Here is a 26,173-nt window from a genome sequence, read left to right on the forward strand (position 1 = left end):
TTGTTAACCTTGTCTCTGTGTTTCTTATAGGTCAGTACAATGCAATCGGCAGAGCAGCGGTACAATAAAACACTGAACTGTGAAACGGCAGTCGGTGATAAGTTATGTCAGTACTTGCCACGTACAGTCTATATACGCAATACACATTTTAAAGGGGAACTATTTTACTATTTCTTTCACTATTTGGGCACTTTTACACAATTCCTGTGAGTCTATGGAACACCTCTGTAATATATATATTTTTTTTATTCATTGTTTTGTATTTCTAATCAAGTCCTCAAAAACAGCATTTTTCTACCTCAAGATCTCGAGCTGTTTTGAGCCTGGGCTGCAGGGCGGCTCCTAAACCACTGCGCCGCGTCGTGTTCGCCTGAACATTAACATGCAGCAGTGACTATATGACATCACATATAGGCACATTTTCAAATGACTCAGTTCAGTGAGGGTGAATATTGTGAGGAGAATTGGAAGAATGCGCCAATATGAGAATTTTGAGACATAGATCATATTAATATAAGTTCACATAGCTAGGAAACAATGCTAAACACTCAAAAAGGCCATTTATAAGATAGTTCCCCTTTAATATATTTATTTGTGTTCCCTTTATTTGTGTTGTTTTGGACATTCCTGCCATCTGCAGCCCCCTCACAACTAGTCTGCGGACATTACCTAGGCTTCCAAATATTAACACCAGCCATTTACATCTGTACCTACGCTGTGTAATAGAATCCTTGAGCAGTTGGTACTTTAAAACCTTGGTAAGAAATGCCTCTTCCAGACTGTAATCAAAAGTACAGCCTACTTCTAAAACGGCGACCTCTCTACTGTCCTCATCAACAACCACACCTGGTGTATTAGCTGTAACGTTTGAAAAGACATCATATTCAGTATTACACCATTTATGATATAATCCAAAGAGACACACACACCTGTGGAAAGGACTCACTCATACATTGGTCTACTAAGCCATTACAGGCACTGCAAACCGCTCAAATGACCTCTATTACAGTCGAATGTATTAGTGACCATTAGTACTATTATTGTGTGATATTCAGGAGATTAGGAGTAAAATGTATGAAGTGAAATGGTTGAAATGTTGATATATGGTATAATAAAAAATTATGAACTTATTGTCTCATAATGAATAGCTACAGTGCAGAACCTTTTGTGAAGTATTATTTGAAGAAAAGACAAAGATCCCTATGTGCAGATTATGTTCAGGGACTATTACCACTAACCCTAGAGGCCGGCAGGTTTGATTCCACTCCACAGGAGGGTAGACTGTTTGGTGTGTGCAGGGGTGTAAAGTACGTGAGTAATTGTACTTTGTTACAATACTTAAGTACTGTTTTGGGGAATTTGTACTTTACTTGAGTATTATTAGGTTTGTATACTTGTACTTTTACTCAATTACATTTGGGAGGGAACTCCTTACATTTATAATGCAGACCTACAAAGTACAAATGGTCGCAGTTACAACTATTTTAATTAGTATATTTTTTCTCTGGCCGAACTAACATTAACGTTATTAATCCTGCGGCCGCTCTTTATTAAAAACAGCCAATCAAATCCCCATCAATGGAAAATTAACCCGCCCATACCCATCCTGATTGGTCCTTGTGCAAGACTATAGCGGGGATCTTTGATTAAACACCTGCTATCAGAAGAATAGACAGTCAGTTTTTACTTTTTACTATGTACATTTAAAAGTAGAAACTTTTTTACTTTTACTCAAGTGTGTTTTTAGCCAGATACTCTGACTTTTCCTTGAGTACTATTTTGAGACTGTACCCATACTTTCACTTAAGTATCATTTCTGTGTACTTTTTACACCCCTGGGTGTGTGAGCCACTGTAGGTGAAATGGAAAATGAGGTTCATTTAAGCATTACATCACGCGCAGGAGTGTGTTATGAGAATTAGAGCATGCCTAGGGGTGGTTGTTAGGCCCAAGGCACAGCCAAGGATCGTTAGACCCCCCTAGGCATGCTCTAATTCTCATAACACAACTACAAGTGGTGTAATGGCTTTTATACAATTGGCGCATTCATCCAACCCTATTGCTATACAATAAACACACATTAATTGAAGATTTATTGACAAAAAAGTTGTTCCAAAAAAAAGAAAATTGCCTCCATGTGTAGAAGCAGCTCGGAGGTGCGCTGTTTCAAGGCATGCCATCTAAGAATGAAGTGAGCGTGTGTTATTGGATTGATTGATTGATTGAACATTTTATTAGTGCTATAGTGCTTGACTTTTTAGTCAAATGTCCTCCATTTATGTTGATTTTCACAAGCGGGATGAATATGAAAAACGTAAGTTTGTAGCAGATTTTATTTGCCAAGCTCGGGAGAGAAGGCAGAATACTTTGTTTAAGACCAAACTTTAATCTGTATTTAGGTAATGAAATGTAATGTAATAATGGAACACTGCAACAGTACATTTGGTGTCTTATAAACCCATGAGGGTTGGGCACTTGTGCATGATACTAAAATAAAATAATCAATCCGTACAAATACAGAAATGGTAAATGGTGCATTTATATAGCGCTCTTATCCAAAGAGCTTTACAATTTGTCCACACATTTTACCCATTCAATCACAACCATGCAAGGTGTCACCAACCTGCTCACCAGGAGCAGTTAGCGGTTAAATCCTTCGACACGCTGCCTGGGAGGTGCGGCCGGAATCGATCCGGGAACTTCCGGATTACCAGACAACTGCTCTACCTCCTGAACCACTGTCGCTCACTCACTGTTGAAGAGTTGTCTCACTGTCATGAAGACAAATGGAAATAGATCATTTTTCCCAAATAGCATTATTTTGTTTTCTTTCCTTGAAAGTAACATATTTTCAAGTAAGTGTCCAAACACAAATGTTGCTCCATGTACAACTTTGTCTTCTTAAACCCAGAACAACCACAGCCATTAATACTATAGTAGGAACATGTCAACATTATGGGAAATGCGCTTACCATTTTCTCAAATGAATGAAAACACATACAGTAAGTGACCACTAGCTTAAAACTCCAGGTTTTATGTGTTTTGGCACTAAGGAAATTGGTATCCATCTTCTTGTCTGACACCGGAGAAGACGGTAAAGTGCATTTCACATAATGTTTGCTGTGTTCCTTTAACAACTCTTAGACTGACCTGTTTAAGTTAATTATCTTTTATTCATATTTAGCAAGTAGGAACAATTTTCTACCGAAGTACACCCACCATACATTATTATGGGGGCTGTACTTATAGGTAGAAAATTGTTCCTACATGAAAATGCTCACAACAAGGTATGTGGATTATGATAGTATGTGGAAATGCAACATTATAACACAATGCCCAAGGAACTTGAATTACCAAGGCTATGTTGTGTTAGATTAGATTCAAATGTATTGTCATACAGCACAAGTACTGTATAACGTACAGGTGATTATATATAAATGAGTACTACTGAGTAATAGTGCTAATCAAATTATGTACTGTGTTATAGTATTACTATGTACAGTGATACAGATATAAAGACACTGTGGTAGTAAGTCATACTGACCAGCATAACTGTGAATATGTACAGATAAAGTATCTACAGATATGTAAAAAGGATTATTTGCAGGTATATATATACAGATGTTGATAAATAATATATATACCATAAATATATATATATGCGGTACAGCATTATTGATGTACCGCATATATATATATTTATCATACAGAGTTATGGGTTATATGCAGGTGTATCTGTGTGCAGTCACCCTTCTTTTTGTAAGCGTTTGTAGATGTGTTTATAATTTTTTATTACAACACAGCGTTTCCAGATTTTTTTTAAATAAATAAATAAATCTTTATTTCAAACTGTCAACATACACAGACAATATCAAAAGAACACACCAAAATCATGCACATACACATTAACACAATGGCCGCCAAGAACGAGTTAACTCGTTATTATGATCGTTATTTCTTTTATTCGCTATTTCCATTCATAATTCATCCTGCTATGCTGTAGGACTGTGTTGCACTCTGTCTGAGACTGCAGCGTGTGTGTGTGTGCCGTGTCCCGTTGGCTGCGATCAAAGCACGAGGGCCGGCTTCCCCCCCCCCTCCTTTCATGCATGCATGATGAAACATAATACCGATAATCTAGCGTTGATTTCAGATTGATTCAATAATCAGGCGAGAAATGGCAACGTGTTTAGTGAATTGCACTAAAGGACTGTTTGACGGAGTTCCCTGGGATTACACAGGATCACTCTACAACTATACTCATATTCACCACGGTATAAAACGGAAATGTATGGATGAAAAGATAATCAGTTTTTTGCATGTTGACCCGAATAAACTCACTGACAATCGACAATAAATTCACTTAAAAAAATTGCATACATTCATTGTTTTGATAGCTTTTTTGTTTTGTGGGGTATAAATTGTTGACACATCCTTCATACAAATAATTTCGTTTTTTTATTTTACTTGAGAGGAAAACGAAACCACACCAGCAATAGTGAGAGCGGAATATGTTCTCAGCAATACACATGCTCCCCTGAGTCCCCTCTGTCTGCAAGTTATTATTATTATTTATTTGTTTACAACAATATATTACAATTCATTGACAATACCGCACCTGTGTGAAAATACAAGCAATTATAAATAACATTGAGGAAAAAGTTTACAAAGGTATGGTACAATCAGTTTGAGGGGAAAAGGACATAGAAAAACAAGGATTCAGAATAGGTTGAATGCAGAACATTCTAGACATACTTTGATGGCTTTGGGTTTTGTCAAGTATTTAAGGCTGGTGACATATTATTTCAATGTCTTTTCTAAAAACGTTTTCTAAGATAATTTACATTTACACTTTGCCAAATTATAGTAGCAAATTAATAACAAAGATATAATTGGAATTGGAGTCCGAGGATGAGACAGCAAAAATAACATAATTTGAGTCCCTCCGGATAAATAAAGTACTTCTATTCTATTCTATTCTATTCTATTCTATTCTATTCTATTCTATTCTATTCTATTCTATTAAGAGTGAAGCCACTCCTAACACTGCGATCTAATCACTCATTATGCTGGACTGAAAGGCGGAGTGATCTCCCCCATAACTAATCGTGCGGCTCGGAGGAGAGGCTTGGCGTGGTGTGTGATAAGCCAGGGTGCGTGTCTCTCCGACAGGTGGGGCTGACTGGCCTGGCTGATAAGTGTCTTGTTTCACCAGAACTCTCCTGGCTGGCAGTGAGGAAGGGCTCCCCCTACAGGCCCTTTCACTCAAGTTTCAAGTTTTGTTTGATTTGTCACTTATATAAAGTACATACATTACAGTGAAATAAACCACAAACCATCGTTGCACCACTCATGGCCTGGTTTGTGATATGTTTGAATGAGTCTGGGTCACATGACAACAGTAGTAATATGTTTGTGATATGTTTCAATGAGCCTGGGTCACATGACAACAGTAGTAATATGTTTGTCATATGTTTCAATGCGCCTGGGCCACACATGACAACAGTACTAACATGTTTGTAATTATGTTTCAGTGAGCCTGGGTCACGTGACAACAGTAGTATATGTTTGTAATATGTTTCAATGAGTCTGGGTCACATGACAACAGTAGTAGTAATATGTTTGTGATATGTTATAAATGATATAAATGTCATGATGTCATATATGTTGTGTATGTCATAAATGTCTCTATGAATTGAAAATAGGGGACCCTGATGTAAACAAGACAAACGTCTTTCTCTGGTCTGCATCCCCTTAACAATTGTATTGAGCCGTACTGTATTGTACCCATTCTGCAATCTGTTAAATAAAGTTTTCATTCATTCATTCATTCATGTTTCAATGAGCCTGGGTCACATGACACGTTTGTTACTACACACACACACACGCACACACACACACTGATGTCAATTTAACTTTTTCCACACAAAAAATATCAATGACAGTTTATTTTGGTCATGTCAACGAACATACTAACATTTAAGCCAATAGTGAGCTTCTTGTTACAAGTATCTACAGGTATTGTGAGTGTGACCCTATCAGCCTAATATGGCTGATGGGTAGGTATAGTCTATTGATTGATTGATTGATTGATTGATTGAAAACTGTATTAACAGATTGCAGAATGGGTACAATACAGTACGGCTCAATACACACAATTGTTAAGGGATGCAGACCAGAGAAAGACTTTCGTCTTCATCAGCAAATAGGCACCTGCGTATAAACTTGAGTTCACTTCTGTTTGCTTTCACAGTCTTCTAATGAGATAAATAAAGAACCCATAGAAATATTTTTGTAAAATGAAAGTTGATACTTTGCCCCATCTTCTTCAACATTGTTTATTTTTCTCAGTTGGAAAGTGAATGTGTGCAGAATACAATATATCTAGTTTAATCCAGGATTAAATAAAACACGTATCTTGTTTATTTAGTTGTAAAGTAGACCTACACTCTGACTGCAGTGTGCTGCTGCCTACTGCGGCAAAAGCGTGCATAGGAAGGCGCAAGGCGGTGTTTGTCATGGTTCCAGTAACTAATTAAAACGTGACAGAAATAAATGCTTGTATACAGATGTTCATTTTTAAGATTGTAGCCTAATCTGATAATCTGGAGCTTCGCTGTGCGCACATTGCTAAGTGGAAGCCAGCTGTTGCTTTTGCATTCCTTGATTAGGATACTGCTGTACTACACGCCCGATCAGAAGCCAACTACTTCCAACAGACATTCTGTTACCTAAATAGTCATAGGCTACTGAATATCATTCTTGCATTGAATCAGTAGTTATCTTGCATTGTATTATACACAGATAACAACCGGATCTCCTCTCTGGTAAACAAGAATACCCTGAAGACTCTGGCAGGAGCACTCATACAAGGGTACTACGACTATGCTTGCACCTCATGGTACCAAAGCACCTCATCAGGCGCTAAAAACAAAATTACAAACATCTCAAAACAAACTGGTCAGACTACTGCTTGACCTTACTCCTAGAACCCACCTCACCCCTGCCCACTTTGACAACCTAGGATGGCTTAGAGTAGACGACAGAGTACAGCAACTTGCAATGGGCCTGGTCTACAAGATACACTACACGACCAAGGTACCCATGTACATGTCAAAATACTTCCCAACAAAGGTCAGTGAATACCACGATCACAACACCAGAGGGAGCTCCACAAATCATGTTAAACCCAGATTCGGCTCAAACAAGGGACTAAACACGCAATTATGCCACATCAATGTGGAACGCCCTACCCAAAGCTGTAAAGGAATGTGAATCACTACCCACTTTCAAAAACACTCTCAAAGAACACCTACGGGAGACTGCAATTCGAAACTGGCCCATGTAAATGTCCCAACCCAACCCCCTACAGTAAATGACCAAGTATGGTTTTGTCAATATTCAAATATACAGTTTTGCTTGTACAGTTCTACAGTGTTCCCCACCCACCCCTCCTACCCAACCCCCACCCCACCCACCGAACCACCTCCAATGTACAGCCCCCCCCCCACCTACCCAACCTCCCCCAATGTACAGTTTTCACGTCAAATGTATATACTCTTTTCTAGACTCTTTTTGTATCACAAACAGTACTGTATTTGCAAATCTGGTTTGTCATAAATGTATAGATGTAGCAGTACTGTCTATCTGTATGTCATGTATGTCATATATGTCCTGATGAATTGAAAATGGGGGACCCTGATGTAAACAAGACGAAAGTCTTTCTCTGGTCTGCATCCCCTTAACAATTGTGGGTATTGAGCTGTACCGTATTGTACCCATTCTGCAATCTGTTAATAAAGTTTTCAATCAATCAATCAATCAATCAATTCAACACACACGTAATGATCATCATTATGATACAAAACGTGCTTTTACAAAACGCGTCACGTTACCAGGCTGTACCTAAAACCAATGCTTTAAAGAAAACTGTAATGTATAGAACTGTCCAACTGGAACAGACTACTACTGTATTTAACCCAGATTACAAGTAAGGTCAGTTTTGAAAATAAATTAAGAGCAGCAATTATTCAGAAAGAAATAAGTTTGGACCATAATGTGCCGAGGTGATGGCTGACTAGTATAATCGTGGTGAAACTTTAAAATTGTATTCTGGTGAATGTATTGATAATTGTAACTGTCTGAATGTACATCATGTGATGGTTATATATTTCATTGAGTCTTTTGTGTGTTGACCCCAGGTGTTTCTAACTTCTAAGGCAACTAATAAGGCAAGGTTGACTTGTTGAATGAATGAATGAATGAAAACTTTATTTAACAGATTGCAGAATGGGTACAATACAGTACGGCTCAATACATACAATTGTTAAGGGGATGCAGACCTGAGAAAGACGTTTGTCTTGTTTCCATCAGGGTCCCCCATTTTCAATTCATATAGACATTTATGACATACACAACATACATGACATTTATGGCATAGGGACATATAGGTATTTAGTACTGATACATTTGTGACATAGGCGGTATTCAAATATACAGTACTGTTACCCCTAGATCCTGACAGAGTATATACATATGATGGGGAGGGGACTGTACATTAGGAGGGGGTGGGTGGGTGGGAGGGAAATATACATACGGCGGGGAGGGAATATATACATGCGGTGGGGAGGAGACTGTCTATTAGGAGGTGGTGGGGGTTTTGGGCATTTACGGTGGCCAGTTTCGAATTGCAGCCTCCCGTAGGTGCTCTTTAAGGGCGGTTTTGAATGTGGGCAGGGATTCACATTCCTTTACAGCTTTGGGTAGGGCGTTCCACATTGTTGTGGCATAATTGCGAAACGTGTTTAGTCCCTTGTTTGAGCCGAATCTGGGTTTAACATGATTTGTTGAGCTTCCTCTGGTGTAGTGGTTGTGGTATTCACTGACCTTTGGGAAGTATTTTGACATGTACATGGGCACCCCGGTCGTATAGTGTATCTTGTAGACCAGGCCCATTGCAAGTTGCTGTACTCTGTCGTCTACTCTAAGCCATCCTAGGTTGGCAAAGTGGGCAGGGGTGAGGTGGGTTCTGGGGTTCAGGTCAAGTAGTAGTCTGACCAGTTTGTTTTGTGATGTTTGTAATTTTGTTTTAAGCGCCTTTGAGGTGCTTTGGTACCATGAGGTGCACGCATAGTCATAGTACCCTTGAATGAGTGCTCCTGCCAGAGTCTTCAGGGTATTCTTGTTTACCAGAGAGGAGATCCGGTACAAGAATCTAGTTCGTTGGTTGACTTTTTTTATTACATTGGATGCCATTTTGTCACAGGAAAGATTTGCCTCTAGGATGGAACCCAGGTAGGTAATTTCGTCTTTCCTTGTGACAATATTGTCACCCACTGTAACTGAGAATCCGTCGGTCTTGCTGAGTTTGTTATTTGAACCGAAGAGAATGGACTCTGTTTTGCCCATGTGTAATGATAGTTTGTTATCAGCGAGCCATATGCAGATTTTGCCTAGTTCCGTGCTGAGGGTTTTTTCAACCTGCAATTTGTTCTTGTCAGAGACCAGCAGGGCTGAGTCGTCCGCAAACAGGAACAAGTTGCAGTCACAGGCTGACGACATGTCATTTGCATAAATTAGGAAGAGTAGTAGAGTTGTCAGTAATAATGGAGATCCACATAACCATAAACATAAACCTGGCACAACTCTGCAAAATATACAAAACCTAGTATAAAACAAATCAAGGGCAAACTCGGGACAATGTACGTATCGTGAGTTTAATGTTCCTCCCTGTAAACGAGTGCGCCTGGACGCCGCCTGCCTCGCACTCCATACACAGAGGGGCGGAGTAGCAAGCGCGCAGCAGAGCGCACGGTCTCCAGTCATCTGTCAGTTTCACGCTCTCCTCCTGACTCCTGGGGTTATGAATCACACCCCTCTCCAGTCATCTAATTGAGTCAGTCACCCTCTGCTCCTGACTCCTGGGGTTATGATTGAGGATTTGAGGAGCGCAACTAGAAGAAGACCCACACGCGGATTATTTGGGATGAAGTGGCCTACTACAGTATGTGCGCTGGTACGAACGGGGTTTGAGTTTTAGGGTTCTGCAACAAGTTTTTTTTAAATATTTTTTTTACCAAAAGCAATGCAGTCGTTACGTGTTGTTATATAGATAGTGGTCAAACATTACGGTCTGCAGGTTTATTTCTTTTTCGTCGTGGTCGGATTACATTTTTTTTTTTACCGTTTGACTTTGTTGTCATTATGTCAAATGTGGCCCAATACCTTACGACAGAACACATCTCATGGCCTTACAGCGGTATCTCTCATTGAGTTGTTATTCTAATCGGCGGCAACAGGGAGGCATTGTCCTTTGTCCCACAACAAGTTGCAACAATGTCGCACGCAGAGGTCGAGATAACCGGAGGACGCGTCTCCCCCGCTCTCTCCGTGGACATGAACGAAGACCGCCTGTCCCGTGTTCAGTCCGTGTTGATGAGGACGCACACAACACTGGGAGCCAGGAGGAACTCATATGGACTCCATAAAATAAGCATGGACATCGACTCGCCGCTCTTCAGTGGCGCACTCTCCAAAGCCCTGTCCTGGTCGGCGGAGAACTTCCTCACCTTGCCAGAGTTGCGGGCCGACGAGGAGGACCAGAAAACGGACGACTCTCGACCGTCCCGCCAGTCTCCCGTGTCCAGCTCCAACACGCCCCCCTGCTGCACCCAGGACGCCGACGCCGAGGTCTCGCTCACGGCTGAGAACTGGGGGGGCCCCGTCCCGGGATCCTCCAACCCCCAGGACGCATGCAGCTCGGATTCTGAGAACGAACCGGTTCAACACAAACAGCACAACAAGGTGTTATTATCACGCGCCCCGTTCGACAGCAAGTGGGAGCAAGAGGAGAGGGAAGACATCGAGACCAAAGCCGTGGCCACGTCGCCCGACGGACGATATCTCAAATTCAATATCGAGATCGGAAGAGGGTCCTTCAAGACGGTGTATAAGGGGCTGGACACGGAGACCACCGTGGAAGTGGCGTGGTGCGAGCTACAGGTGAGTGAACCAGAACCTGGATACTATACTTGAGTGCTGAGTTTGATTGGCTTGTTGTGGGGTGTGTTGTTCTGGCCTGGCATGGGGGGCTTCTTGGTAGGGGGGAGTCCCATATACCCAGGGGTGTAAAAAGTACCCCTGGGTAGAAAGTAGATTACACTTAAGTGAAAGTATGGGTACCGTCTCAAAATATGACTCAAGTAAAAGTCAAAGTATCTGGCTAAAAACACAATTGAGTAAAAGTAAAAAAGTCCTACTTTTAAATGTACTTAAGTACTAAAAAGTAAAAGTACATTTTATTTAAAGGGATAGACCAGGGGTCTCAAACTCATTCCATCGTGGGCCAAGTTTTCATTTTAACTATACATTGCACCAGGTGAGTTAGTTGAAGAGGTGAGCCAATTAGTGAAATCATCAGCTGGTGTTTAGGCAAGGTTGGAATGAAACCAAGCATACACTCTGCCCACAATGGAATGTGTTCTGCGAATGCGATAGAGTAGACAATGCTGAAATGAAAGAACAGAGGACACTTTTTTTTGCATTAAAATTATTTAATGCACTTCTCCATTGAAGGTAAACTAACATGGACGGCATTCACATCACAGCATGAATAATATCAGAATATTAAAAACAGAATGGTGTATCCTGAATAATATCACAATATTAACCACAGCATACTGGATTATCCTGAATAATATCACAATATTAAAGGCAGAATACTGGAGTACCCTGAATAATATCACAATATTAAAGACAGAATACTGGAGTACCCTGAATAATATCACAATATTAAAGACAGCATACTGGATTATCCTGAATAATATCACAATATTAAAGGCAGAATACTGGAGTACCCTGAATAATATCACAATATTAAAGACAGAATACTGGAATACCCTGAATAATATCACAATATTAAAGACAGAATACTGGAGTACCCTGAATAATATCACAATATTAACCACAGCATAATGTGGATCTGACTGTCTATTCTTCTGATAGCAGGTGTTTGATTGGCTGTTTACCTGTGGTCGCAGAATTAATAACGTTAATGTTAGTTCGGCCAGATAAACAATTAAAATATACTAATTAAAATGGTTGGACCTGTGAGATTTGTACATTGTACTTTGTAGGTCTGCATTTTAAATGTAAGGAGTAAAAAGTATGTTTTTTTCTCTGAAATGTAATGGAGTAAAAGTACAAAGTATACAAACCTAATAATACTAGAGTAAAGTACAAATCCCCCAAAACAGTACTTAAGTATTGTATCGAAGTACAATTACTCAAGTACTTTACACCCCTGCATATACCATATGCTTATTATGCATATTAATGCTTAATGCTGCATCACTCCTTCACAATTTCCAACTAGCCTCTCCTTGCTCAAGGCCCCTGGATGGATGCCAATAGGCTCATATTGGTCAGATTGTTCCTTTTAGTCTTCAGGAACTGAAGCCTATAATACCACACAGCTGCAAAGTGATACAACACAAAAAATGCAGCTGCGACTGTTTCTCACCTCCGTACGAATAAACCTTAGTGTACTGTGTACAGTATGTCACCGGTATATTCTCCTCCCAAGAAAAGGCACATGATAGGGACATACTTTCTCCCCCTCCTCGCTAGATTCACTCGGTCTAAATTCCCACCCGCAAAAGCGAGCCCACACACAAACCTGAAAGGCCTTCTGGGAAGTTTGCTAATCCACCATCCCTCCTCGCTGACCTTGGGGGTGGGCCGTGTCAGGGCCCAGGCGTGGCGGCACACCGGGTCAGCTCCCAACTGTGCCGGTCCGCTCTGCTGTGCCGTGATCCTTTCTAATCTGTTTTCATTAACAACTAGTGACACTCGCTCAGACCGGCCTCACGTGAGCAGATCAAACAACAACAGCTTATCCGCCGTTAAAGAGATCCTTTATGTTCACCTCGTTAGGACTGGAAGTCACTATAGTGATTGAGGAGGTGGCTGTGGGTGTCGTTCTGCGCATCCTGCAGTTTCTATGTATTCAAATCGTGATATCAGGCTGATATAAGACACACACAGAGACCATCAAATGCCTTGAACAAAAAAACTGAAATAATAATTTCTTATGGTTCAGATTGATCACAATACACAATACTCGACCCGGGGGGGGCGGGCGACAGTATAGCTCAGGTAATAAGAAGGTTCCCGGTTCGATTCCGGCTACTCCCGCACAGTGTGAGTATAGTGAGCAGGTTGGCTGCTTTTGCATGGTTGCCTCATGCCGTCGGTGCATGAGTGAAAAGGGTGAATGTGTGGCATAAGTTGTAAAGCGCTTTGGATAAAAGCAGCACTATATAAAGTAAACGCAGTCCATTCCATACTCAACTCAATAGATGGCTGGTTGCCATGGGTCTCTCGGTGCCAGGCTGCCACTGGTACATACAGCTGTAATCTGAGGCTCACCGGGCTCACCATGCTATACCTGATACTGATCCTAGCATGTCAGCCAGCATGGCAAGCATTGCAGAAGGAATTAAGCATGGACCTTTATTAAAGCCCCAATCCGTGTTTCCACATGGGGTATACCGGTAATACTTTACATACATTCTTGAACTGTTCTTTTTTTTTATCCACTTTTTCTCCTTATTTTTCTATTTTTCTCCCATCCCAATTTCGTAGTTCCAATTCTTCCCTCCCCAGTCTTGAACGTTGCTAGACTATGCCTCCCACTGGTCGGCTGTAGTGAGGATAGAAGCCTTGCATTACGTGTCCCCTCCGGTACACGAGGAGGCAGCCTGTCACATCTTTTCACCAGACAGCTCGAACTCTCAGTGGCGAGGAATAACGCGTGGGAGGCTCATGCTGCCCCCGACACTTCCTGTCTCTGCTGTACAGGCGTCACCCAACCGACCTGTAGGAGTCGCTGTCCACAACGTCCAATCCCCACCCACCGGCTTTCCCACCCTCTAACACTGCCAATTGTGTTAGTATGACGGCCGGCCAAGCCGGTAGCAACGCAGAGAGCTGGGCTCGATACCAGTATATCCTGCGTTAGTGGCGAGCGCCTTGCCCACTGCGCCACTCAGCCGCCCATTCTTGAACTGTTCTTGAAACAGTTATTGGTCGAAGGTTTTACCCCCCCCCCCACATCGCCAATGTAAACAAACCTTTTGCAGCCTCAAAATACAGCGAATACCATTTAAACTCATAATTATGTACCTGTTGTCTAGTGTTAGTCCTTGTACCAAGAACTCAGTCAGTCAACTAGAGAATGACAGCATGTTGTCTAGTGTTAGTCCTTGTATCAAGAGCTCAGTCGGTCAACTAGAGAATGGCAGCATGTTGTCTAGTGTTAGTCCTTGTACCAAGAGCTCAGTCAGTCAACTAGAGAATGACAGCATGTTGTCTAGTGTTAGTCCTTGTACCAAGAGCTCCGTCAGTCAACTAGAGAATGACAGCATGTTGTCTAGTGTTAGTCCTTGTATCAAGAACTCAGTCAGTCAACTAGAGAATGACAGCATGTTGTCTAGTGTTAGTCCTTGTATCAAGAACTCAGTCAGTCAACTAGAGAATGACGGCATGTTGTCTAGTCCTTGTATCAAGAGCTCAGTCGGTCAACTAGAGCAGTGGTTCCCAAAGTCGGGGTCGCGACCCAAAGGTGGGCCGCGAGCAGCCACGGGTGGGCCGCGAGATGATTTAATTTTTTTTTTTTTTTTTTTTTTTTTTTTGTCAGGCCACTGAACTTAGAAGCATGCCAGGACAGTGTTTCTAGTTGTATTCTAAAATTCTATTCTATTGTATTCTAAAATGTGACTATATGGTTTTATATTAACTTAATAAATAAACAAAAACGAAAAATCTACTTATTTCAACGAACATTTCAAACTAAATAACAGATTATGCACATAAAACGCTGAAAACAACCGAAGCAACAATAGTATTTTAATGAGGCTATGATTATTATCATTATTATTTTGCAACAAGTTAGCCCTCTCATAAATACCACATATAAATGAATAACTAACTTGAACTAACTTAATAGGATTGAAGTGATATTTGGCTTAAAAAATCGGTCGCCTGGCAAAAAAGGAAAAAAAAAGCCTGACGATGTGCATTGGGCCGCGGCTCTCTGACGCCTTATTTTCTGGGCCCTGGCCTGAAAAGTTTGGGAACCCCTGAACTAGAGAATGACAGCATGTTGTCTAGTCTTAGTCCTTGTCCTTGTATCAAGAGCTCAGTCAGTCAACTAGAGAATGACAGCATGTTGTCTAGTGTTAGTCCTTGTATCAAGAACTCAGTCAGTCAACTAGAGAATGACGGCATGTTGTCTAGTCCTTGTATCAAGAGCTCAGTCAGTCAACTAGAGAATGACAGCATGTTGTCTAGTGTTAGTCCTTGTACCAAGAACCCAGTCAGTCAACTAGAGAATGACAGCATGTTGTCTAGTGTTAGTCCTTATATCAAGAGCTCAGTCATATGTACCTGTTGTCTAGTGTTAGTCCTTGTACCAAGAGCTCAGTCAATCAACTAGAGAGTGAAAACATGTCTCCAACTGCTATTTCTTATTTTTTGGTGGTGGGGCTACTCATTTTTCTTTTTTTAACGTTTGTATCACTGATTGGGCCTTTAAATCTTTGACTCAGCTATAAGGGGGAGAGAGAGAGAGACAGAGAGAGAAAGAAAGAAAGATAGAGAGAGAGAGAGAGAGAGAGAGAGAGAGAGAGAGAGAGAGAGAGAGAGAGAGAGAAAGAAAGAGAAAGAGAGCAGCTAGTGTCCATCATCATCATCATCATCATCATCATCATCATCATCATCAGATCACCTCTCGCATATCCGAATCATAGGCCTTTAATCACAGTGTTCGCAGAGCTACCATGATGCTACCTGCGCCACGCGTCAACGTGACCTCAGATGGTACGTCACGTCCCCTATCAGGTTGTTATTATCTCCCCCCGGCATGCTGCGAGGGAACTGGTCCACAGGCCTTGTGAGAGACGTGGGAGAGTACAAAAACAGGCACCATCATGACATATACTGTAACCTTATCCAGTGGGTCAACTCCAAGTTAGAGCAGTAGATCCATTGTGTGATTTTATTTTATTTGATTACAGATCCCCATTAGCTGGTGCCATAGCAACCAGCTAGTCTTCCTGGGGTCCACACAAAAAAAACATACAAAAACAATTATTATTGCAAAACAAAATTATTAAAAGTCAGTACTCAACACACAATGCATAATGAAACTAACAATTAAGATGGCTAAAATTACATGCAAGCACAGAAACAGAAAACAAAAAAAACAACAAAATACTTTACAATGTTAAATACAATTTAAGATTATTTTTAAAAGTGAATCAACTGGGGCGGCTAAGTGGTGCAGTGGGCAAGGCGCTCGCCACTAATGCAGGATACGCTGGGTTCGAGCCCAGCTCTCTGCGTTGCTACTGGCTTGGCTGGTCGTTCATACTAATACAATTGGCAGTATTAGGGGGTGGGAAAGCCAGTGGGTGGGGATCGGACGTTGTGGACAGCGACTCCTACAGGTCGGTTGGTGCGCCTGTACAGCAGAATCAGGAAGTATCGGGGGCAGCGTGAGCCTCCCACGCGTTACTCCTCGCCACTGAGAGATTGCGCTGTACAGGTGAAAAGATGCGACGGCTGCCTCCTCGTGTACCGGAGGGGACACGTGATGCAAGGCTTCGTCCACATTGCAGCTGACCAGTGGGAGGCATGGTCTAGCAACGTTCGAGACAGGGGAGGGAAGAATTGGATAATACGAAAATTGGGATGGGAGACAAATAGAAAAATGGGGAGAAAAAGTAGATAAAAAAAAAAAAGTGAATCTACTGTAAATGCAGCAGAGGTTTTGAGGCAGGTTATTCCAAAGAGTTAATGCTCTAAAATAAAAGATCTCCTTAAAGCGTTGTTTTTTGGACCTGGCAATTCAAGCTGCCTACTACAAGGTAGTGAAGTTTCAAGTTTCAAGTTTCTTTAATAGTTGTCATACAGAAGTACAGAATACTTTTGTACAAAATGCTTCTTACTGTTGCGCTCCAGAGACTGTGCATGACAAGATAAGTATGAAATAAAAACATAGTAAAAATTAGAAGTAAAAAAAGAGGTCACAGTGTTCAGTTTTGACATATGTACAATGTTCGTAGACGTAGTTACCATACAATATACAATACTGTGCAGTGTACTAATATACAATACAATATAGTGCAAGGCATAAATGGACGAGGTGCAGTTTAGGTACAATTCACAGTAGGTGTACGAGTTGTAGTGCAAATCCTTTATCAATAAATATAAAGTGTAAGTGTGTTTGTGTGATCTAAAGTGTGGAGAGTGGGTGCTGCAGTGTGTTGTTTGTTTGAGTGAGTGTGTGCGTGTGGGTGTGTGTGCTGTGTGCATTTGATGGTTGTTGCATAGTGATTATTGTTCGTTTAGCGATTATTTTCGTTTAGCAGCCTGATGGCCTGGGGATAGAAGCTCCTTCTGAGTCTTTCTGTGCTCGCCATAAGACTCCGGTATCGCTTGCCTGACGGCAGCAGTTCAAAGAGGCAGTTGTTCGGGTGGCTCGAGTCCTTAATAATTCTCTTAGCCTTCCCCTTGCACCGCTTGTTGTAAATGTTCTGGAGGGTGGGAAGCCCCCCTCTAATTGTGCGTTCGGCTGAACGTGTCACTCTTTGTAGTCTGCTACGGTCTTGTGCAGTGCTATTCCCAAACCAGGAGGTGATGTTGCCGGTCAGGATGCTCTCTATTGTACATGAGTAGAAGTTCCTAAGGATCTTCTGACTGACTTGGAACTTCCTTAGGCGCCTGAGGAAGTAGAGGCGTTGTCGTGCCTTCTTCACAACACTGTCAATGTGTGTGGTCCATGTCAAGTCCTCGGATATGTGGGCTCCGAGGTACTTGAAACTGTTCACTCTCTCAACTGGTGCCCCGTCGATGCTGAGGGGGCTGTAGTCCTTGACCCCCGAGGTACTGTACACTCAGGTGTAAGGACTACACCCACCTCTTTACCTGGACATGTAGAGTTGATGACCCGAGCGGCTACTCGAGCACATAGGACGGCAGGGTCAAGACACGCTCACCTCGCCTGCACTCAACCACTGAAGCCAATTAGACTAGAGAAATGAATACACCAGGAGTGTCCGACTCCGATACTGTGCTCATGTACTCGTTCGTACAACTAGTACTCCCATAGTTACTACTCAGTGCCCTGTTTGTTTAGAAAAACACAAAACTTTATGTTATAAATTACATTATATTTATATTATTTTAAGTAAAAAATGTCAGCAACAGCATCATGTTGTATATTTGATTTGTTACAGTCAGAAAGTGAGGCACATCTGATGAAAATAAAACATGTTTTCAAACTCATTGTTATAGAGCTGTAATGGTATTATTAAGTACTCATATCGGTACTCCGTATCGGCAAGTACCCGGATGTACGTACTTGTACTTGTCCTCGGCTCGGGACGTCCCTACACCACACCTGTTACCTGGACGGGGTATCGGCACTCATTACCCCATTGATTCAATTTAGATTGACAAGGTCCCGATTTGATTCTGTATCAATTCAATTAGGATATTCAATTCGATATCAATTCAATTACGCTAGATGGCGCTGGTTTCAGGGGGTCGGCATCTGCCATTGTTGTTAAAAGACGTGATTTGGTGAAGTGAGTTTCGCTAGAGGCGCGTTTGTGTTAAAATCTTCACACATCCACTGAAAAAACATTAGATTAGATTAGATTCAAATGTATTGTATGTATGTACAGCACAAGTACAGTACAACAAAAGGAAATTGGCATCTAACCAGAGTGCAAATTTTGGATTAACTGGATTATATATAAATGAGTACTACTGAGTAATAATGATAATCAGATGTATGTAGGTACAGTGATACAGGTATAAAACACTATGGTAGTAGTAGTAGTAAGTAGGGCTGACCTTCGAAGCTTTTTTTGGCAATCAAAGCTTTGGGGCCGAGCTTCGATTTTAATTCGAAGCTTCGGAGATATTTTTTTATTAATTTCTTATTATAATATATATATATTTTTTTATCTTATATTGTGGGACTTATACAGCACTTTGGGAAACTTTGTTGTTTTTAAATGTGCTCTATAAATAAAGTGGATTGGATTAATTAATTAAGTAGCCCCTTTCGTGACTGTGCCAGCCAACAAGGTTTCACTCGGCTGCGCTGCCTGGGTGCAGTGGGGCTGCTCTCCCAGCCAACGACATGACATTACATAATTATGTTGCAACCTTCGTCTATCAAGCAAACAATTATATATTTAATTTATAATTTATAATTATATCAGACTATGCACCTACAAAAGCAGATGATTACAATTAAATTAGCCAACTTGGTAACACATTAGTCATAGCAGCATAGGCATAGCCTTATTAATGTTTTGTGTGGCGTCGCCGTCGTGTACAACGATACTTACGTTTTTTAGGTGATTTGACAAAGTTGTTGTAGAGTTGTGATATGCCATTTTCTTCTGGCATATCTGGCACTCGGCTTTTTGGACATTGTCTTTGCATATTTTAAAGTGTAACCACACGTCTGATGACTTCTTCGTCAACATGTCTGCTGCACATGTCCTTGTTGTTTTCAACACAGATAATCTCCACATGCTTGTTGTAGAGAGGTGGAGTCGAGGCGCTGCTTACTTTCGTTTCATTGGAATGGAGGCGCAAGATTTTGGAGGCAAAAAGTTTATTTTTTATTTTTTATACATATATATATATTTTTTACTTCGATTTTCTTTTTATGTTCGAAGCTTGTGCCATCGAACGAAGCTTTGAAGCTTCGAAGTATTTAAGACAGCCCTAGTAGTAAGTCATACTGGCCAGCGGTATAACTAGTAAGAGTAGGTAATGGATAGGAGTAGGTAAGGAATATATACACAGATATATATATATATATATATATAGTATATACAGGTATGTAAAATGATTATATGCTGGTATATTCAGACAGATGTGGATACATATATGAAATATGAATATATACTGTATACTGTGTATATGGTATATACATTTTTATTGTACAGTTGTAGACAGTGAAGGCAGTAGACAGGTAAATAAATTGAGTACAGGCAACAGAACCAGAGATGAATCAATAATCTTATTGATAATGTATAATTTTACCCGGCCCTACCTGTTAACCCGCAGACCTACAGTAGTTCCCTTTCCTCGTAAGGAGGTCAGGAGGAGCAGCTCAAGCGGTCACTAATCCACGGGTGGCTCAGGAGCAGAGAGAGAGTGAGATCAGGATTACCTGGGAGGGCAAGTGACTCTCGCCCACAGCAACCCACCTGTCGATCCACACAACAGGTGTCATGGAGGGGGAGGCAGAAACACTGATGCTGCCAGGCTAGGAGAGGCACTGATGCAGTGGCGTGCACAGGATAGGACCGAAGGGGGGCTTGAGCCCCTGCCCTTTTGCCCCAAGTGCCCCCCCCCCCATAAAATAATGTATATATATATATTCTTTTTAAATTATTTATTATATATATCTTTTTTTTCAAACATGAATACGGAAATGTATACATTTACATTACATTTTGTCATTTAGCTGACGCTTTTATCTGAAGCGAAGTTTTGTATGACAAGTCAGCAGGAAGGGTAGAACTCTATCAGCTGAGTAACAATGTTCAAAGTGTTCAAACTTGAGTGCTGCAGTGTGGAGTTAGTATAAATGTTAGTATAGTAGTTAGTAGTATATTAGGAAGAGTGCATGACACTAGAGGACAGTAAGAAGGTTAGTTGATAGTTCTATACTACTATCCACGAAAAAAATAGGCCTTATCAATTTATAAAGTACCCCGCAGCAAAGTAAACAGTCTGTTTATTCAGTTATAGAAATATACCATAGAAATGATTAACTTCTCTGACTCTCACAAAACTACATAGTACACCTTTAAAGCATAGACCCGTCTCAAGTGCAATACATTGCCTCTCCTCTCTACACAAGACGTGAGCCCGGCACAGTCCCTTATCACCTCTAATGAGCTTAACCCTTTCACTGCCACACTACAGAAGGTTAACCCTTTACTATCACACTACCGACGGTTACCGTGGGTAGTGTGATAGTAAAGGGTTAACCTTCTGTAGTGTGGCAGTGAAAGGGTTAACATGCTGTCGTGTGGCAGTGAAAGGGTTAACCTTCTGTGTATTGTCTCAATATGTGGAGTGAAACTGTGGAACAGTCTGAATGTGGTGCTAAAGCAATGTCCAAAAATGAGACAATTCAAACTGATTTATAAGGAAATGATGTTCATGAGGTACAGGGATGAGGAAGGGACTTGATATTCACAGGTGTTTACATTTTTATTTTTATTTCTTGTTTTACATATATAGTTTTTTTAGTTTTAGTTTTGCATATATATATTTGTTTTGAAATGTTTTAAATTAGTACATTCATTTGAGTAGTGGAAAAGGGGTAGGATTAAATAAGTGTATACTTCTTCCTACTCCTTTTCGAACATGTAAATTGAGTTATGTTTTGCTTTTGTTTAGTTATTTATTTTGTTTTGAGTTATGTTTTGATTTTGTTTAGTTATTTATTTTGTTTGTATTCATTTACATGTTCGAAATAAAGATTTCAAATCAAATCAAATCAAAGGGTTAACCGTTCGGTAGTGTGGCAGTGAAAGGGTGTCCATTGTTGATGTAGTTTCTGCTCTGTTCGGCTGACCTCCAGCAGAGTCAGCTATGGTGGCCTGTATCAACCTGAGCATGAGCCCCACTTCCCTTTGGGTCCTTTCACCAAATCCATGCAGGTGATCCCCGACTACAAATCCTAGTCGAGTAATAATCATAGGAAATTGTTGACTAATCGAAGAGGGGAGGAGAGAGAAGAGAGGAGAAGAGGGGAGAAGATAGGATAAGACGGGAGAAGAGAGGAGAAGAGAGAAGAGAGGAGAAGAGGGGAGAAGAGGGGACAAGAGGGGAGAAGAGAAGAGAAGAGAGGAGAAGAGAGGAAAAGAGAGGAGAAGAAAGGAGAAGAGGGGAGAAGAGAGAAGCGAGGAGAAGAGAAGATAGAAGAGAAGAGGGGAGAATAGAGGAGAAGAGGGGAGAAGAGAGGAGAAGATGGGAGAAGAGGGGAGAAGAGAGGAGAAGAGAGGAGAAGAGGGGATAAGAGAGGAAAAGAGGAGAGAAGAAGAAAAGCGGGGAGAAGAGAGGAGAAGAGAAAAGAAGAGAGGAGAGGAGAAGACAGGATAAGAGGAGAGAAGAGGGGAAAAGAGGGGAGAAGAGGGGAAAATAGGGGAGAAGAGGGGAGAATGCTACAGGAGACACGATTGAAACATAATTGTCAGCCAAACAGGCTTGGGTCCCACAAGGCTCGAGGCAGCAGCTGAGAGCCGGAATGGTGCAGAGAGAAGACTAAAGCCCATGCATTATGGAGCCTGAGCTGTAATCTGCAGCCCAGTTCAAATCTGCCATCCAGAATGTGACAGGGATTCAAATTACATCAGCTTGAGCAGATCTCCATTGATCCACGACGTTAGGAGGCTGTCCGTCCACGGCTCACGCACGCCATCGGTCTGTGTGGCGTAACTCTTTCTGGAGGAACACACAGGGTTATTATGCGGCACCGTCACAGTGTTCGGTATCACCGTCTTGGTAAAGTTGGTGCATTGTATAATAAAGTCACGGCAGTAGGAAAGTAAGGTCCATACAGCACTATATCATGATATTATGCATGCCGATGTTATATCGACCCAGTGGCACCAAGTAACAATATAATACATTTTGTCCACAATCCCATTTTACTGCAATAAAAAATATTGGAATGAGGTGAACAGACTGAGAACGTTATCTTATCAGATAAAACAGATGATGTACGCCTATATATATTTTTATCGCAGGTGTTGAGAAAGTTTTCTGCCGGGGACACAAATTGCAGTTAGGAAAAGGTAATAAATTGCATTATACAACGGCATGCAAATTTCTCTATTCTGATTGGCTGAAACAGTCCATTTACACGTATGTATCCTTCATAATCCACGCTCCTGGTCCCAGGACCCGCCCACCACCGAATCACATCACTCCGCCGGATCACTCCGTCGGAAAAAACAAGATGGCGGACAATAATCTTTAACAAATGGATATGTTGATAGCGTCATAACGACTAAATATAAAGCGATTCTGTCAAGGGGAACGTGTTAGCCCTTTAAACAATGTTGGATGATGTAATTGATGGGTCTTGAGGCAATCTAGAACAAAAGAAAAATCGCGGTTTGATTGATAGATTAATTGATTGATTTAAATTTCTACTTCCTTCTTGCTACTGACTGCAGCGTTCTCTCTCACTGTCCGACGCGTCACGCTGGCGTACCCACAAACACACACACACACATACACACACACACACACACACACACACACACACACACATACACACACACACGCACACACACACTGTGACACACACACACACACACACACACGCACACACACACACACACACTCCTGTCTGCAACAGCGGGAGAGTCAGACTGAGAGAGAAGCAGCGCTGTTTTAAGTGAGCATGGTCTATTGAATTGATTGATTGGTTGATTGCTAATTTTATTACTGTACCCCTGGTTTCCAACTGGTTAAGTTTAGGCTAAAAGAAATAAATAAAAAAATAGGGCGAAGAAAACGTTTTTTTCCTATGCATTCCCTTAACAATTGTGTGTATTGAGCCGTACTGTATTGTACCCATTCTGCATCTGGTAATAAAATTTTCAATCAATCATTCCAATAATACACAGTTGGATGTGTTAGTTGGTTGGATGCACTTCAAGCTGCTTCCACATGAGGCAACTTCTCTCAATCATTCCAATAATACACAGTTGGATGTGTTAGTTTGGTTGGATGCACTTCAAGCTGCTTCCACATGGAGTTGTGGGAACTACTTTTTCTGGCGGATGGTTTTTTCAATAAATCTTCGATTAATGTGTGTTTATTGTATAGAAATAAGGTTGGATGAATCTGGCAGTTGTATAAAAGCTTTACACCACGTGCAGTCGTGATTTGTGACCAATAAACCATGCCTAGGGGGGTCTAACGACCCTCGGCTGCGCCTCGGGCCTAACAACCACCCCTAGGCATGGTTTATTGGTCACAAACCACTCCTGCGTGTGATGTAATGCTTAAATATATAGACTCTATTATCATGATAATATAGTATCGTGGGGCCTCAGGTAGAGCAGTTGTCTGGTAATCCAGAGGTTCCCGGTTCGATTCCCGCTCCTCCGTCGAGGTGTCCTTGAGCAAGACACTTAACCCCTAACTGCTCCCGATGAGCAGGCCGGCACCTTGCATGGTCGCCCCCCGCCGTCGGTGTGTGAATGTGTGAGTGAATGGGTAAAATGTGAGGAACAAATTGTAAAGCGCTTTGGATAAAAGCTGCTATATAAATGCAGCCATTTAGCATTTACCTCTGGTGATTCCCACCCCTAGAGGGAAGTAGAACTTATTGAATATATGGAGAGTGATATGTTCAGTCTGCTGTCTGTCGTCATGCTGTTTAATCTATGTGACTCGCCCTGTCGCCACTGCACCGCGTGTGTCTGTCATACCAAACTTCTAGCGAAACCAAACCATGTCCACCAATTCCCATGCATTCTCTGTACTTGGCTGACTAAGTATTTCTGAATTGTGTGTACTGATGTACTCGGTACTCTCTGCCCCTCTCTCTCTCTCTCTCTCTCTCTCTCTCTCTCTCTCTCTCTCTCTCTCTCTCTCTCTCTCTCTCTCTCTCTCTCTCTCTCTCTCTCTCTCTCTCTCTCTCTCTCTCTCTCTCTCTCTCTCTCTCTCTCTCTCTCTCTCTCTCTCTCTCTCTCTCTCTCTCTCTCTCTCTCCCCCCCCGGTGTGCAGTATAACTATCAGACAGACAAACTGCTGATATAAAACATCACATTCTACTTACAGTACTCATATTTACATATTGATAATGTTAAAATTTACAATATGCTGAGAAGAAGCAGAAGTAGGCAAAGGCAAGTTTATTTATAGCACATTTCAGCATAGAAACAAATCAAAGTGCTTTAAAAAAAACATTTATGAATTTATTTATGAACTGAATGCTTCTCTGCTGTTTAGTTCCGAATCTGGGGACACAGAGCAGACCTGTCCCAGACGACCCGAGAGGTCTGGATGGTTCAATGACGCAGCAACGGATCAAAAATATATTTTGGTCCTAAACCATTCAGTACTTTATAGACCATGCTTAGGGGTGGACGGTATGGTCTAAAATTTATATCACGGTATAATTTGAAGCATAGACGGTAACGGTATATATCACGGTATTGTAGTGACTACAGTATTGGTTCGTGTTCATCTTCTGACTATGTTGTGTAGTGGGAGGGAACTAATGATCTGGCACCGGGGGCCAGAGGGGACATCTATTTAGGTTGCACTGGTTGTTATTCATTCATGGCTGTGCTGGGATTCATGTGTTGGTGTTCTTGTTTACTGACGTGGCTTTGTACATTAAACAAGCATTACGTTACCTCCGTTTATTCCTCTTTCCTCCGGGCACTACACTGGTGACCCTGACGTGGATTTTTGTTACGGCGGATTGTGTACAATAATCAGCGACGAACATTCTTTCAAAATGTCCGGACGAGGAAGACGTTCTGGCCATCGGCAGCCATCACCGTCCCCTGTCAGGGAAGCGCAGGGTGCGCGCGCGCCCACGATCAAACTACCTGAGTTCTGGGAGGCGGCTCCGGCTGCATGGTTTGCTATTGTGGAGGCAAACTTCAACAAGAGCAACGTGGATGACGACGACGACCGGTACAACCACACGGTGGCAGTGTTGGGCAGCTCCACCGCAGCTCGAGTGGTGGGTTTTTTGTCTGATCCCCCGGCGACGAACAAATATGAGCGCCTCAAGACCCTACTGCTAGATACATTTGAACTGTCCGCTGCAGAGAGGGTGCACCGCTTATTTTCTATGTCGGAATTGGGAGACGAGAGACCTTCTGCCCGCATGGAGAGGATGCTGAATCTGCTGGGGAGAGAAGACCCCATGATCCTCTTTACGGAGCTGTTCATGCGCACGCTGCCGGCACAAGTGAGGATGGCACTGGCCAACACCGACATCATGGGCCCCCGCGCCCTGGCCAGGGAGGCGGACCGTTTCGTTTTGGCCATGCCTCAGCGGTCCACCGACCTGCTCGCTCCCGCGACCGCCCCG

General features: G+C 41.9%; 1 protein-coding gene across 1 annotated transcript in view; it reads left to right on the forward strand.

The window, feature by feature from the left end:
• The first annotated feature begins 10,029 nt into the window (after positions 1–10,029).
• The window catches only part of wnk4a (WNK lysine deficient protein kinase 4a), a 209,809-nt gene continuing 193,665 nt past the window's right edge, over positions 10,030–26,173 (forward strand). The window contains exon 1 of the mRNA XM_084331128.1: positions 10,030–11,001. Coding sequence (XP_084187254.1) covers positions 10,336–11,001 — 666 coding nt within the window. The 5' untranslated portion in view covers positions 10,030–10,335. The remainder of the gene's footprint in view (positions 11,002–26,173) is intronic.

Source organism: Notolepis coatsorum, assembly GCF_963971535.1.
Source record: "Notolepis coatsorum genome assembly, chromosome: 15".
NCBI classification, from domain to species: Eukaryota; Metazoa; Chordata; class Actinopteri; order Aulopiformes; family Paralepididae; genus Notolepis; species Notolepis coatsorum.